Source organism: Bombina bombina, chromosome 8 (genome assembly GCF_027579735.1).
Source record: "Bombina bombina isolate aBomBom1 chromosome 8, aBomBom1.pri, whole genome shotgun sequence".
NCBI classification, from domain to species: domain Eukaryota; kingdom Metazoa; phylum Chordata; class Amphibia; order Anura; family Bombinatoridae; genus Bombina; species Bombina bombina.
In genome coordinates this window covers 246,647,997-246,664,610 of record NC_069506.1, presented here as the reverse complement: position 1 = coordinate 246,664,610, position 16,614 = coordinate 246,647,997, and the positions used below count along the sequence as shown (strand labels likewise).

Genomic DNA, 16,614 nt, shown 5'->3' with positions numbered 1-16,614 from the left:
TTTTGGGGGGCTTTGTTGTTTTATTAGGGGGCTTAGAGTAGGTGTAATTAGTTTAAAATTGTTGTAATATTTTTCTTATGTTTGTAGATATTTTTTTATTTTTTGTAACTTAGTTCTTTTTTATTTTTTGTACTTTAGTTAGTTTATTTCATTGTAGTTATTTGTAGATATTGTATTTAATTAATGTATTGATAGTGTAGTGTTAGGTTTAATTGTAGGTAATTGTAGGTATTTTATTTAATTAATTTAATGATAGTATAGTGTTAGGTTTAATTGTAAAATTACCTGTAAAATTAATCCTTAGGTTAGGATTTATTTTACAGGTAATTTTGTAATTATTTTAACTAGGTAACTATTAAATAGTTCTTAACTATTTAATAGCTATTGTACCTGGTTAAAATAATTACAAAGTTGCCTGTAAAATAAAAATTAATCCTAAAATAGCTACAATGTAATTATAATTTATATTGTAGCTATATTAGGGTTTATTTTACAGGTAAGTATTTAGCTTTAAATAGGAATAATTTATTTAATAAGAGTTAATTAATTTTGTTAGATTAAAATTATATTTAATTTAGGGGGGTGTTAGTGTTAGGGTTAGACTTAGCTTTAGGGGTTAATACATTTATTAGAATAGCGGTGAGCTCCGGTCGGCAGATTAGGGGTTAATAATTTAATTTAGGTGTCGGCGATGTTAGGGAGGGCAGATTAGGTGTTAATACTATTTATTATAGGGTTAGTGAGGCGGATTAGGGGTTAATAACTTTATTATAGTAGCGCTCAGGTCCGCTCGGCAGATTAGGGGTTAATAAGTGTAGGCAGGTGGAGGCGACGTTGTGGGGGGCAGATTAGGGGTTAATAAATATAATATAGGGGTCGGCGATGTTAGGGCAGCAGATTAGGGGTACATAAGGATAATGTAAGTAGCGGCGGTTTACGGAGCAGCAGATTAGGGGTTAATAATAATATGCAGGGGTCTGCGATAGCGGGGGCGGCAGAATAGGGGTTAATAAGTGTAAGGTTAGGGGTGTTTAGACTCGGGTTACAAGTTAGAGTGTTAGGTGCAGACGTAGGAAGTGTTTTTGCATAGCAAACAATGGGGCTGCGTTAGGAGCTGAACGCGGCTTTTTTGCAGGTGTTAGGTTTTTTTTCAGCTCAAACAGCCCCATTGTTTTCTATGGGGGAATCGTGCACGAGCACGTTTTTGAGGCTGGCCGCTTGCGTAAGCAACTCTGGTATCGAGAGTTGAAGCTGCGTTAAATATGCTCTACGCTCCTTTTTTGGAGCCTAACGCAGCCTTTATGTGGACTCTCAATACCAGAGTTATTTTTATGGTGCGGCCAGAAAAAAGCCGGCGTTAGCTACGCGGGTCCTTACCGACAAAACTCTAAATCTAGGCCTGTGTGAATTGGCTCAATTCCGCCAATAATAAATTGACACCTTAATCTCAGCATCCTTTACAAGGGTAGCAGGTGCCCCACCACCCTCTGTTTGCTAAAACACATAGGAACCAGCCTTCACAGGTCACAGAAAAACTAAGGCCCCAATTTATCAAAGTCTGGCGGACCTGATCCGATAGTGTGGATCAGGTCCGCCAGACCTCGCTGAATATGGCGAGCAATATGCTCTCCATATTCAGCATTGCACTAGCAGCTCACAAGAGCTGCTGGTGCAACGCCGCCCCCCTGCAGACTCACGGCCAATGGGCCGCCAGCAGGGGGATGTCAATCAACCCGATCGTACTCGATCGGGTTGATTTCCGGCGATGTCTGTCCGTCCTGCTCTGAGCAGGTGGACAGGTTATGGAGCAGCGGTCTTTGTGACCGCTGCTTCATAACTGCTGTTTCTGGCGAGCATGCAGGCTCACCAGAAACACGGGGCATCAAGCTCCATACGGAGCTTGATAGATAGGCCCCTAAGAGAGGTTAAGATGCATTTATCTTCATCACCGAAAGCATCAATTAATAAGAAATATAACCTGCAGAGAAAGTATTGGCACGATAAAGATCTCATAACCTGCAGAGAAAGTATAGGTCTAATAAAGATATTGTAATTGCAAGACATGTCTATTATCTTGCTATAAAATAACATATTAGCCAAGTCTAGACATTTGTAAAATTAACATCGTTTTTTTTATTTGCTAAATTCCATCCACCACTTGCCTTAATTGGAGGGGCAAAATGAGGCTTGAGTTTGCAGACACAGTCATAGTCATACATTGAGTATAACATGAATTGTTTTGAAGTTGTTTCCAACTAAAGCCAATAACAGAAATATTTGTAACAGAGTTATCCCTGAAAAGTCTGCATTGTGCATTTACAACTCTGAGAATTAGAAACTCCACAAAATTCAGAGCTTAATGAAAGGCGGGGGGGGGATAAATTCTGAAAGTATATTGCAAAGGTGTTTTACTCTGTGATAACTAAACATTTACAGTATATTACAATCTCAAGCTGTTTACCATCCTTTTAAATGTAGGCAGATGCAAATGACACATATAAAACCTCTAATGGAGGCTAACTAACTGACCCATATCAGGAAGTGACAATAATATGGCCCAGGTATTTATATACAACCACAACACTGTCCCTTTCACTGTGTCTTAAGCTGGAATGCACCAAGTGTACATCACAGTACACCGAAGGGCAAATCCAGCTACCTGGAAAATTCAGTGACAGGATCTCTTGTGTATGGAAGATAATAAGCACCTGAGAGTTACATTCTATAACCTCCCTTGGGAATAAGCAATAGATAAACTCATGTACACTAACAAACTATGTACAGTAATCACAAGGTAATAAGATAATTACCTGAGTTGGAGGCTAGGACCATGGAAGCAGGAGATGTGTTGCAATTAGGAAATGATCGTGATGGTAAAGCTCTTTAACTGAGTAACTGGATACACAGGTATGCATGAGCAGAATAGGAGCATAGTCAGAAACAAAGCCAAATATCAGCAACAAGTAATTGATCAGTACATCAAAGCAAGAAGAAAAAACAAGCTCATTAACCATATCACAGTTGTACTGCTCATTTGAAATTCAGGATAAGTGCTATTGCATTGTCTTTTTATTATGCACTTATACCCCTTAACTGAGGATGGCAACATGTGGTTATCATCTGCACAATGGCTTACATGCGGATGACAACCACGTTTCCGGGCAGTTTTGTAAACTATGGTCCCCCTCTTTTACCCCACACTTGAAGATTGGATACTCCCCAGCAGGGGAATACGTAAGAGCCAGGCTGCTGGCTGGAGCTTAAAGGAGCTGGATGTGGGGAAAGTATTTAACCCCCTCAATCTTAGCTCCCTTAAGCCTAAGAAGTCCCCACCATTTGAAAGGCAAATGTCTGCTCTTTCAAATGGTGGCTATAAATTAAAGCACACTTTTTAAAAAAATAAATAAAAATAAAAAAGGGTGAATGAGCTGGGATAGATTGATTAAGAAAACCTCTCACATATCTACCTTTATATCACCTGTTACCCCACTCAGAGAGAATCCTGACTTGATTTTCTTGACTGGCCTTTCCTCCCCGAATAGGACCTATGGTCTTACTGATTCGGCTGTATATAATATACTCCAACAGGACAGGTTGAAATCCCAGGAAGAATTGGCGGCATGGGATAATGGAGTATTTGCTTCATGGTTCAGAATAGCACAGATTAGACACTACTTTGACACTCACAGAGACAAACATAATCTGACAAGACGTATGACTCACTTTGAAACCCTATGTACGATGACCCAACACCCGACTCATTTGATCTCTCAACTTTACAAAATATTATTGCAGGGAGACGGCCACTTCCTCCCGTCCTTTACACAGTCCTGGCAAGACGAACTAGATCTAGAGATAGAGCACAAGGACTGGGGGAAAATTTTTGACCGAACGAGACGGGCTTCTGTTTCAGCCAAGATACAAGAAACACAATACAAATTGCTAAGCAGGTGGTACCTGACTCCCCACAGGCTAAAACATATATACCCACACACAAGCGGGAACTGCTGGAGAGGGTGCGGGGAGGAGGGAACCCTTTTACATATCTGGTGGACCTGCCCACTGATACAACCTTTCTGGAACAATATACTAGCTGAAATGAGTAGAGTACTTGGTATTATCATACCTCCTAACCCCTGCTATTTATTATACCACCAGTTACCTAAAATTGTCGGAGAGGATAAGTATCTACTTCTCCTGTTGATGCTTAATGGCGCAAAAGGCCTAATTCCCTTATATTGGAAAAGGCAGAACATTCCCAATATACAAGAACGGAAGAACAAGGTAGCCGATTTGCTGAGACTTGAAAGATACCATTACCTTAAAATTGGGAAACTGGGCACACACAAATTGATGTTGTTAACCTGGGAAGGACGAGGAATCTAATCTTTTCTGTAAAGATTTTCTGTAACTGAACTTGAAATGGGAGACCACATCTTCCATTCCCCAACTCATACACCAATCCTCCCCCCCCCCTTCCCTTCCCTTTTTTTTTTTTTTTTTTCTCTCTTCCTTTCCTTTCTTCTCTTTTTCTGCTTCTCTTCACCTCCCTCTCTCCTCTCCCCCCCCCCCCCATTTTTCTCATCCCCCTTCTCCGGAAGGTTGGCTAATCTACCCTACTCCAAACTCTTTTTCCTACTTGTTAGAGATTAATACATTGAGAACAACTTGACCCACAGCGGTGTGTAAATAGTAAGCTGTGGAATTGAGATTTTTATTATTGTTCTGTTCTCGATGAATTATAATTTTCACTGCGCATTACCTACTGTTTAAACAAAGAATCATCTGATGCGATGGTTCTTGGCATATAAACAGTCTATGTGAAGAGTTTTGTTAAGTATAGTCGGTGTATAGTGGTTTTATACCTGATGTCACTCTCTAGGCTGTTAGACTAGAATTGAATAACTACCATATCGCGAAATGTTTCTGATTAACTATACAACTGCAAATATTATATAATAACTGAATACTGTTATGTACTGAACATACTTATATGTTTGCCTCTTTTGTTGTACCATTTCGCTAATAAAGCTTATTTGAAAAATAAAAATAAAAAAGGGTGCCTCTAGGTTATCAAAAAGGCCTAGAGACACCCCATGACCCATTTTTTAAACCCCTAAAGCTCCTCTTTAAAATAAAGTCCCTATATAAGTTTTAATAGACAGGTGATCACTGGTCCAGTGGTCACCTAGCATAAATAGATTTGCATTTATTAGCAGAGAGGCTCCTTTATTTAGATTCTTCTTTAGTCTAAAGAATTTAAAAAACACACACACATACTATTTTTTACAACCTTGTTAATTATTTTAAAACTAATATACATTTTTCCCACAATTTATTGTACAGTTCTCACGTGTCATGACTTATACATAAAATAATAGTATAATTTGAATCTGCTGTATCTATTAAATAAAATATATGTGTGGGTTAAGAACTGAAAAGTGGCCTACAGTAGGGCTTTAATATGTGCACCACCTAAAAACTCAAAAATAGCTCAAATGGATATGGCTTGGCAGTTAAATGGTTAATTTGTAGAAAATTACATTTTTACTTTAATGTCTATTTTATGTTTACAAGACCCTATATCCTAAGACTGATTTCATTTATATATAAAAGACACTTCTAATTTGTATCATTACAATGAAGACTTCCATGGTGACTTAAAGGGACATTATACACTCAAAAAAATATGGGGTATTCAAATAAAGAGTTAAAAAAAATAAAGTTTGTAATTGACAAGTTTTAGCAATTTTTCTGCTAAAGCTTCTAAAATTGATGATAAAGTGTCACTACATAAGAATACGTTGGTAGGACACACTAGCTACAAAGCAAGGAGTTTTTCCTTGCTCCCTAGCTAGTGTCCTTATAGCCAGCCCCCATGCTGGAGCTGCTAATACATGTCAATTACAATCCCCTCCCTGACTGTTCAACTGTGCAGGGGAACTCACTGGGCCCCGTGCCAAGCACCCTGTCCCCCCTTCTAATTGGTTGCTTGCCTGCCAGCTGTCCCCCTCCGTTTTCAGACTGAGCCCCGCAAGACTAAAGTTCTGCAGGAGTGAGAAGGACAGTGGGAGTGTTACATTGAATACCTTGGGGGACAAGTGGAGTGGGACATGATCAGGCATCAAGTGTGGTGCGTGTGGTGTAGATTCTATGCGGTGGCATCTGAGGACTGTCCGTTCTCCTATGGTCCCTAAACAGAAGCTGAATATGAATATTAAATATGGGCATTCTAACACAATTCAGAAATGTCAACACACGGCTTCTGTTTAGGGACCATAGGAGAACGGACAGTGCTCAGATGCCACCGCATAGAATCTACACCACACGCATTATAATAAATATATATGACCGATAGGTAAACTCACACAGCAGCCACTGCATCAGGATGTGCTATTTCCAGAAGCGCTATCATTACAAGCCATTCCGTGTTATTACTTTGTAGCAATGTACAAGCTGTTATTATGTGTTGCAGCATTGTGGACTGTGCGTGAGTATGAGCATTGAATATGTGCATTACAGCTATGTTAGAAAGCATGATCATACTCACGCACAGCCCACAATGCTGCAACACATAATAACAGCCTGTACATTGCTACAAAGTAATAACACGGAATGGCTTGTAATGATATCGCTTCTGGAATTCGACAATGCGATCACTGATTATCCATGACCTGGAGAACAGACCCCAGATTGTGTGTCATACTGTCTAATAGTGTAGCCTATACTTATGTAAATATATATAAGCCTGAATAATCAGACACTAGAAAACAAAAAGGTGGCACAGCTGTTACAGGTTATTGTGTAACTGATAATCACGCACAGCCCACAATGCTGCAACACATAATAACAGCCTGTAAAGCCTTGTGAGTGCTGCCGGTGTGTGACATAGCGGAGCCTGTTCTTGTCTCTGGGAGTTGTGCACAAGGAGCCACAGGCAGTGGGCACTGAACACTGTGCGGACCATGAGTGACCATGCCTGATAAGATGTTCCGCTTCCTGTATACCGGTGACATTGTGTCTCTGTACACACACATGTGGGACATCTGGACAAAAGCGTGTGGTGTAAGGGGGGAACTGGTGAAGATCTGATCATGAAGAAACACTCCAGCTGCACCCACTTGATGCCTGATCATGTCCCACTCCACTTGTCCCCCAAGGTATTCAATGTAACACTCCCACTGTCCTTCTCACTCCTGCAGAACTTTAGTCTTGCGGGGCTCAGTCTGAAAACGGAGGGGGACAGCTGGCAGGCAAGCAACCAATTAGAAGGGGGAACAGGGTGCTTGGCATGGGGCCCAGTGAGTTCCCCTGCACAGTTGAACAGTCAGGGAGGGGATTGTAATTGGCATGTATTAGCAGCTCCAGCATGGGGGCTGGCTATAAGGACACTAGCTAGGGAGCAAGGAAAAACTCCTTGCTTTGTAGCTAGTGTGTCCTACCAACGTATTCTTATGTAGTGACACTTTATCATCAATTTTAGAAGCTTTAGCAGAAAAATTGCTAAAACTTGTCAATTACAAACTTTATTTTTTTTAACTCTTTATTTGAATACCCCATATTTTTTTGAGTGTATTATGTCCCTTTAAATCTCGACACCAAATACAATTGTTTGTAATTGATTTTGTAATTTTACCTGGTAATTTATGTTTTTCACATTTCTTTTCATTCTTTAGGAAATGAATCTATCATGGTTCCTCAACCAGAACAAAAAGGTGTCTACTTGGTGATCTACATCATCACAATTGTGACTGGATTCCCATCTAACCTCCTGGCTCTCCATGCTCTCATACGGAAGCTCCGTACCAAGGCCACACCTAATGCCATCCTCCTCCTTAACTTAACCATCTCTGATTTATCATTTCTGGTCTTCCTCCCATTCAAGGTAGCTGAGGCACTTCAGGGCCAATGGGACATGCCCCCCTTCCTCTGTCCACTGAGTGGCCTCTTCTATTTTAGCACCATATACTCCAGCACTTTGTTTCTCACTGCTGTTAGTGTAGAGAGGTATCTTGGCGTAGCTTTCCCCATCAAGTACAAACTGTACCGCAAGCCAAGCTATGCTGTAGCTGTAAGTGGATTCCTATGGGTCTCCTCTTTTGCACATTGTAGTATTGTCTACATTACAGAGTATCATGATATTGACAATAACGTTAATAAGTCAGTCTGCTATGATCACTTCACAGATAAGCAGATGGAGGTGCTCTTACCATTCCGTCTAGAACTAGGGCTTGTCCTCTTCTGTTGCCCATTTCTTATCACATGTTTCTGCTACTGTAGCTTTATCAAAATATTAGTGTCCTCACCCCACATTCACAGAGTGAAAAAGCAGAGAGCCATTGGATTAGTCATAACTACCATGACTGTTTTTGCCATATGTTTTGCCCCATACAACGCTTCACATGTGGTGGGCTTTATTATTAAAGACAACGTGAAATGGAGGGATGAAGCTTTGCTACTCAGCACCTTCAATGCTAGTTTGGATCCTATCATCTTTTACTTCTCCTCTACAGCTGTGCAGCAATCTTGTAAATACTGTTTGATGAAATTAACTTTCTGGAATTCTATCCCAGCTCTGCATAAAATTATTGGCAAACAAAGTATGACTTTGGCACATCCTCCATTTTCTGAAAATCAGATTGATAGCTCTAAGTTATAACATCTGTTAGATATTTATTGGTGGTGAGTGTACTTGTTGTCATTGATTCTTAGTACTTGATGCTTGGTTTTAATGTTAATTTCTTAGAATGAGCTTTACAGAACATTTATTTTTTTAGCAGAAAAATGTACTTACCTTGCAGAAAAAACTTGAAAACATGCATGATTCAGATACAGAATGTCATTTTAAGACACTTTTAAAATCACTTCTATTTTCAAATGTGCTTCGTTCTCTTAGTATCCCTTGTTAAAAAATGAATACGCACATATCCTACAATATTGGGAGCTGCTGCTAATTGGTGCCTGCACACATTTGAAATTGTCTCTTGGGATTGGCTAAATAGATATTTTCAGCTTCCTGTCAGTTGTGCAATGCTGCCCCTTCAGCAGTGGATAACAAGAGAATGAAGAAAATGTGATAATAGAATTAAAATGGAAAGTTGTTTAAAATTGTATGTTCTATCTGAATCATAAAAGAACATTTTGGGGTTTACAATCCCTTTAACATGATAACAGCTATGAATTACTCCCATAGCAACTCCTTTGTAACCATCAAATTGAGCAAAAGAGGAGTCTTTAACAAAGTATGTATATTTTCCCTGTTAAGAGATGAATGATGGAGTCAAATATTGATGGAGTCAAATATTGACATTGGGAGTCTTTGTCTAACAAAATTCCCAGTCACTCTAATTTGTTTATGTTATTTACTGACTAACAGAGGTGAAAGTTTTCATGAAACCTGCTTTAAGTAATACTGAGTTGGAGAGACTTTTGCAAGTGTATCAAGCAAGGAAACACAAGGATGTAGAAGATGATTCTGGATTGGACCTCCCACATAAAATAAAATAAAAATAAAAAAAAGATTTTTCTGTATTTTGTGCACATTGTTGTTATTTCATATAGTTCACCCTAATATAGAAAAGCACACTTTTTTATTGGGTACTGTAGCATGTTTTGTAATCAAACTCTAAAAAAGCATACACATTGCCTTCACCACTTCTTTTTGAGCTATTATTAAAGTGTATATTTGTAACGAGCTCACTCCCCAGTCAAAGTTCCTAGGTATTTTTTTATAAAGCCCTATTAATTAATATAGAACATGTTCAATTTGCTGTCCAAAATGCTTTCTAAAATAAAATTTGAGATGGAACCTTTGTTAAAGGTTGGAAAACAGGGTGCTGTAAATATTTCTCCTCATTAGCGTGTTCCCAGTGATCCATTTTAACTGACAGAGTGTATTAAATTGTAGACATGTGCATTCGTTTTTGGAAAAGTCAAAGAAAATAACGAAAATTGAATTTTTGGTATTTTCCAAAAACTAAAATGACTGAAGAAACCAAAACAAAAATGAAAGCGCTCTATTTTCTTTTAAAATTTTCATTTTTGTTTTCAGTTTGTTTATACTGTTTTTTTTTTTATGCAAGCAGGCAATATCCAATGAATGCAAACCAGGAAGAAGTATCAGAATAATTGACAGTTTCTCTCAGCCTGTCAGTGGAAACCTGTGACATTTTCGAGCCAACCAGCATTCTTAGGGGGAGGGAAGTGAAAGGGTGATTTTTAACTTTTTGCAGAGTACTCAGAGGCTCAGATCTGTGGAGAAGCTAGAAGAGGCAATGAACACATCCGGTGGTTTAGTCACTGTAGTAATGCTAATGGTACATGCACAGCTACTTTTTAATTGGGTCAGTCACACTTAAGTTTTATGTAACACTAGCTGAAATTCATGACCCAAACATTTGAAACAGACTGCCAGCTGTTTCACTAGTTTTCTCAGCTGGTGGCTTTGGCTTAGATTTAAGAAAATAAGCCTGTTTTTTGACTGGTGGGGTGCCACGCCACCACTGCTGGTCCCAACCACTGAACCAACAGAATCAGTAAACAACTGGTTAATATCTATAAACAAGTACAATAAAACTTATATGCTACTTATATACTAAGTGCAAAGCCAGCAATGGCTTAGCACTGCAACAAATGGTTCAATACATTTTTAAAACTAAAGTGGGTATGTGAGTGTGTGTGTGCGGTGAGTAAAAATGGTTGTTGATTGACGCAATACCTTGGTGTTACTGACACTGCAAGAGTAAAACCACATTGCGCTAATTCAACCAGGACCTCCTTGTCGGGATTATTTCTCTGCATTTTTTTTTATTTATTAAATAGAAATGGTTACTGCTTGCAGAAACTTTTTTAAAATAGTATATATATATATAAACTAAAATGAGTGCCGCTTTAGAACAAACAGACTCAGCAAACAACTGGTTAATATCTATGAACAAGTACAAAGAAACTTATATACATGCCCAATTTAAAGTTAAAGTGGTCATGTGAGAGTGTGTGTGTCCTGTGATTAAAATGGTTGTTGGTTGACACAATACCATGGTGTTACTAACTGCAAGAGTAAAACCATATTACAGATGACAGGTATGTGTGGTAATATGGGATTGTGTGGACACAAATATGTGCAGTATGGAAAATGAGTATGTTTATGTATGTGACTGGGTGCTGTGTTGTATTTGTTCTTTGTTTTAATCATTTATAACCTAAATAGAAAGTAATTATTAACAAAAACATGACCATCCCGGCAGATAATGCCATGAGAGATGCAACCAGATCATACATTTGTAAGCAGCTGTTCATTTAATTTATCATTCATTATCTTGGTATCCTTTGTTGAAAGTGCAGCAATGCACTAGTTGGAGGGAGCTAGGTGAACACATTGTTAAGCCAATAACAAGAGGCATATATGTGCAGCCACCAATCATTCGCTAGCTCCCTTCCTGCTTCTGAGCCTGTTGCTTTTCAAAAAAGGATACCAAGAAAAATAAGCAAATTAGAAAAACTAAGTATATTGGAAAGTTGTTTAAAAGTGCATGCTCTATCTGAATTATGAAAAATTGTGTGTGTGTGTGTGGTTTATATCCCTTTAAGTATAAACACTTTCAGTATAGTATACTAGTTACTGTACCTTCAAGTAAACTTTTTAGTTTTAACAAAAAATGCAGTGCTCATTAATTAGATTTATAAATAAAAGAATAAGTTTAAAGGGATAGAAAAGCACAATCTGGTATTAAAAGTGGATGTTCAAAAAAAAAAGATTTACCAGGGAATCTTAACGCAACTGACATTTTTTAGCACACACTATATTTTAAATGGATAGTTCATGATGTGCTATTACAGGTGTTGCGCTCAAGCTTATTATGTGAGGAATTCAGCACACCCGCGCTATTTGACATGCAGATGTTGGAGCTACCTAAATTTTTGCTCTAACACTAATATATTGCATCCAACTTGTAAGATTAGTGCAAAAATAAATAAAATTGCTATTGATTGCACATAAGCGATGTTAGCACACAATGGGGGATAGTTATCAACGTGTCTACTTTTCCTGCCTTCGCCGGCCCAATACGCCCGCCTAAGCTCGCCTCACATCGCCGCCGCAGACCTGCAAAAATTCGCCTAAGTTATCAAAAAAGCTGTCAAAAAGCTGCGCACCAAGTACGGGGCGATGAGCAGCGGACTGTGAGAGTTATCACTCATCTGATCTCGCTACTCTTCGGCTTTTTTACAGCTTTCTTGCTAGCCTGTCACTAAGCACTCACACTAACTACACTGTTCTACCCCCTATACCGGCGCCCCCGGAGCCCCCCGCAACTAAATAAAGTTACTAACCCCTAAACCGCCGCTCCTAGACCCTGCCGCAACTCTTATAAATGTATTAACCCCTAAACCGCCGCTCCCGGACCCCGCCGCCACCTACATTATACCTAGCCCCCCTATTCCGCTGCCCTCTATAATAACGTTATTAACCCCTATCCTGCTGATCCCGCACCTCGCCGCAACTAAATAAATAGTTTAACCCCTAAACCGCCGCTCCCTGACCCCGCCGCAACCTATATTACATTTATTAACCCCTATCCTGCCCCCCACTACACCGCCGCCACTGTAATAAAATTATTAACCCCTAAACCTAAGTCTAACACTAACCCTAACACCCCCTAACTTAAATATTAATTAAATAAATCTAAATAATATTTCTATTTTGAACTAAATTAATCCTATTTAAAACTAAATACTTACCTTTAAAATAAACCCTAATATAGCTACAATATAAATAATAATTATATTGTAGCTATCTTAGGATTTATTTTTATTTTACAGGCGAATTTCAATTTATTTTAACTAGGTACAATAGCTATTAAATAGTTATTAACTATTTAATAGCTTACCTAGCTAAAATAAAGAGAAATTAACCTGTAAAATAAAAACTAACCTAAGTTACAATTACACCTAACACTACACTATACTTTAATAAATTATTCCTATTTAAAACTAAATACTTACCTGTAAAATAAACCCTAAGATAGCTACAATATAATTAATAATTACATTGTAGCTATCTTAGGATTTATATTTATTTTACAGGTAACTTTATATTTATTTTAGATAGTTAGAATAGTTATTAAATAGTTATTAACTATTTAATAACTACCTAGCAAAAAGAAATACAAAATTACCTGTAAAATAAATCCTAACCTAAGTTACAATTAAACCTAACACTACACTATCATTAAATTAATTAAATAAATTACCTACAAATAACTACAATTAAATACAATTACATAAACTAACTAAAGTACAAAAAATAAAAAAAGCTAAGTTACAAAAAATAAAAAAAATAAGTTACAAACATTTAAAAAATATTACAAAAATTTTAAGCGACTTACACCTAATCTAAGCCCCCTAATAAAATAACAAAGCCCCCCAAAATAAAAAAATGCCCTACCCTATTCTAAATTTAAAAAGTTCAAAGCTCTTTTACCTTACCAGCCCTTAAAAGGGCCTTTCGTGGGGCTTGCCCCCAAAAATTCAGCTCTTTTGCCTGTAAAAGAAAAATACAACCCCCCCAACATTAAAACCCACCACCCACATACCCCTAATCTAACCCAAACCCCCCTTAAAAAAACCTAACACTACCCCCCTGAAGATCATCCTACCTTGAGTCGTCTTCACTCAGCCGAGCAACGATGGAACCGAAGAGGAGATCCGGAGCGGCAGAAGTTATCCTCCAAGGGGCGCTGAAGAAATCTTCCATCCGATGAAGTGATCCTCCAAGCGGCGCTGAAGAAGTCTTCCATCCGATGAAGTGATCCTCCAAGCGGCGCTGAAGAAGTCTTCCATCCGGGCGATGTCATCTTCCAAGCGGGGTCTTTAATCTTCTTCTTCAGGATCCATCTTCATTCCACCGACGCGGAACATCCTTCTTTCCCGACAGACTACCGACGAATGAAGGCTCCTTTAAGGGAAGTCATCCAAGATGGCGTCCCTTCAATTCCGATTGGCTGATAGGATTCTATCAGCCAATCGGAATTAAGGTAGGAAAAATCTGATTGGCTGATTGAATCAGCCAATCAGATTGAGCTTGCATTCTATAGGCTGATCGGAACAGACAATAGGATCGAGCTCAATCTGATTGGCTGATTGGATCAGCCAATCGGATTGAACTTCAATCTGATTGGCTGATTCAATCAGCCAATCAGATTTTTCCTACCTTAATTCCGATTGGCTGATAGAATCCTATCAGCCAATCGGAATTGAAGGGACGCCATCTTGGATGACGTCCCTTAAAGGAGCCTTCATTCGTCGGTAATCCGTCGGGAAAGAAGGATGTTCCGCGTCGGCGGAATGAAGATGGATCCTGAAGAAGAAGATTGAAGACCCCGCTTGGAAGATGACATCGCCCGGATCGAAGACTTCTTCAGCGCCGCTTGGAGGATCACTTCATCGGATGGAAGACTTCTTCAGCGCCGCTTGGAGGATCACTTCATCGGATGGAAGATTTCTTCAGCGCCCCTTGGATGATGACTTCTGCCGCTCCAGATCTCCTCTTCAGTTCCATCGGTGGCTCGGCTGAGTGAAGACGACTAAAGGTAGGATGATCTTCAGGGGGGTAGTGTTAGGTTTTTTTAAAGGGGGTTTGGGTTAGATTAGGTGTATGTGGGTGTGGGTTTTAATGTTGGGGGGGTTGTATTTTTCTTTTACAGGCAAAAGAGCTGAATTTTTTGGGGCATGCCCCACGAAAGGCCCTTTTAAGGGATGGTAAGGTAAAAGAGCTTTGAACTTTTTTAATTTAGAATAGGGTAGGGCATTTTTTTATTTTGGGGGGCTTTGTTATTTTATTAGGGGGCTTAGATTAGGTGTAAGTAGCTTAAAATTGTTGTAATATTTTTTAAATGTTTGTAACTTATTTTTTTTATTTTTTGTAACTTAGCTTTTTTATTTTTTGTACTTTAGTATTTAATTGTAGTTATTTGTAGGTAATTTATGTAATTAATTTAATGATAGTGTAGTGTTAGGTTTAATTGTAACTTAGGTTAGGATTTATTTTACAGGTATTTTTGTATTTCTTTTAGCTAGGTAGTTATTAAATAGTTAATAACTATTTAATAACTATTCTAACTATCTAAAATAAATACAAAGTTACCTGTAAAATAAATATAAATCCTAAGATAGCTACAATGTAATTATTAATTATATTGTAGCTATCTTAGGGTTTATTTTACAGGTAAGTATTTAGTTTTAAATAGGAATAATTTATTAAAGTATAGTGTAGTGTTAGGTGTAATTGTAACTTAGGTTAGTTTTTATTTTACAGGTAAATTTCTCTTTATTTTAGCTAGGTAGCTATTAAATAGTTAATAACTACAGGGAGTGCAGAATTATTAGGCAAGTTGTATTTTTGAGGATTAATTTTATTATTGAACAACAACCATGTTCTCAATGAACCCAAAAAACTCATTAATATCAAAGCTGAATAGTTTTGGAAGTAGTTTTTAGTTTGTTTTTAGTTATAGCTATTTTAGGGGGATATCTGTGTGTGCAGGTGACTATTACTGTGCATAATTATTAGGCAACTTAACAAAAAACAAATATATACCCATTTCAATTATTTATTTTTACCAGTGAAACCAATATAACATCTCAACATTCACAAATATACATTTCTGACATTCAAAAACAAAACAAAAACAAATCAGTGACCAATATAGCCACCTTTCTTTGCAAGGACACTCAAAAGCCTGCCATCCATGGATTCTGTCAGTGTTTTGATCTGTTCACCATCAACATTGCGTGCAGCAGCAACCACAGCCTCCCAGACACTGTTCAGAGAGGTGTACTGTTTTCCCTCCTTGTAAATCTCACATTTGATGATGGACCACAGGTTCTCAATGGGGTTCAGATCAGGTGAACAAGGAGGCCATGTCATTAGATTTTCTTCTTTTATAACCTTTCTTGCCAGCCACGCTGTGGAGTACTTGGACGCGTGTGATGGAGCATTGTCCTACATGAAAATCATGTTTTTCTTGAAGGATGCAGACTTCTTCCTGTACCACTGCTTGAAGAAGGTGTCTTCCAGAAACTGGCAGTAGGACTGGGAGTTGAGCTTGACTCCATCCTCAACCCGAAAAGGCCCCACAAGCTCATCTTTGATGATACCAGCCCAAACCAGTACTCCACCTCCACCTTGCTGGCGTCTGAGTCGGACTGGAGCTCTCTGCCCTTTACCAATCCAGCCACGGGCCCATCCATCTGGCCCATCAAGACTCACTCTAATTTCAAAAGCAAATACTTCCGGCGCACCCGGCAGCAGTGAGACTTAATCTCAAAAAAAACACACAGCAAAATAGAAGTAAGTAGATATTTATACCTGTTTATTTGGAAATTCCTTCTCATATATAATAAGGCATAACGATATCCAAAAGGTAGGATTGAAAAGCAGCTATAGACAGGCAGCAAGGTAGAAAAAATAAAGACTGGTCAGACGCGTTTCCTTGTGGATGTAACACAAGGAAACGCGTCTGACCAGTCTTTATTTTTTCTACCTTGCTGCCTGTCTATAGCTGCTTTTCAATCCTACCTGTTGGATATCGTTATGCCTTATTATATATGAGAAGG

The 16,614-nt window shown here is 38.4% G+C and overlaps 1 protein-coding gene across 1 annotated transcript; it reads left to right on the top strand.

Moving 5' to 3' along the window:
* The first annotated feature begins 7,690 nt into the window (after window positions 1-7,690).
* Window positions 7,691-8,659, top strand: LOC128638971 (free fatty acid receptor 2-like). Its single transcript, XM_053691114.1, has one exon. The coding sequence runs from the start codon at window positions 7,691-7,693 to the stop codon at window positions 8,657-8,659; it is 969 nt and encodes a 322-aa protein (XP_053547089.1).
* Window positions 8,660-16,614: the final 7,955 nt, after the last annotated feature.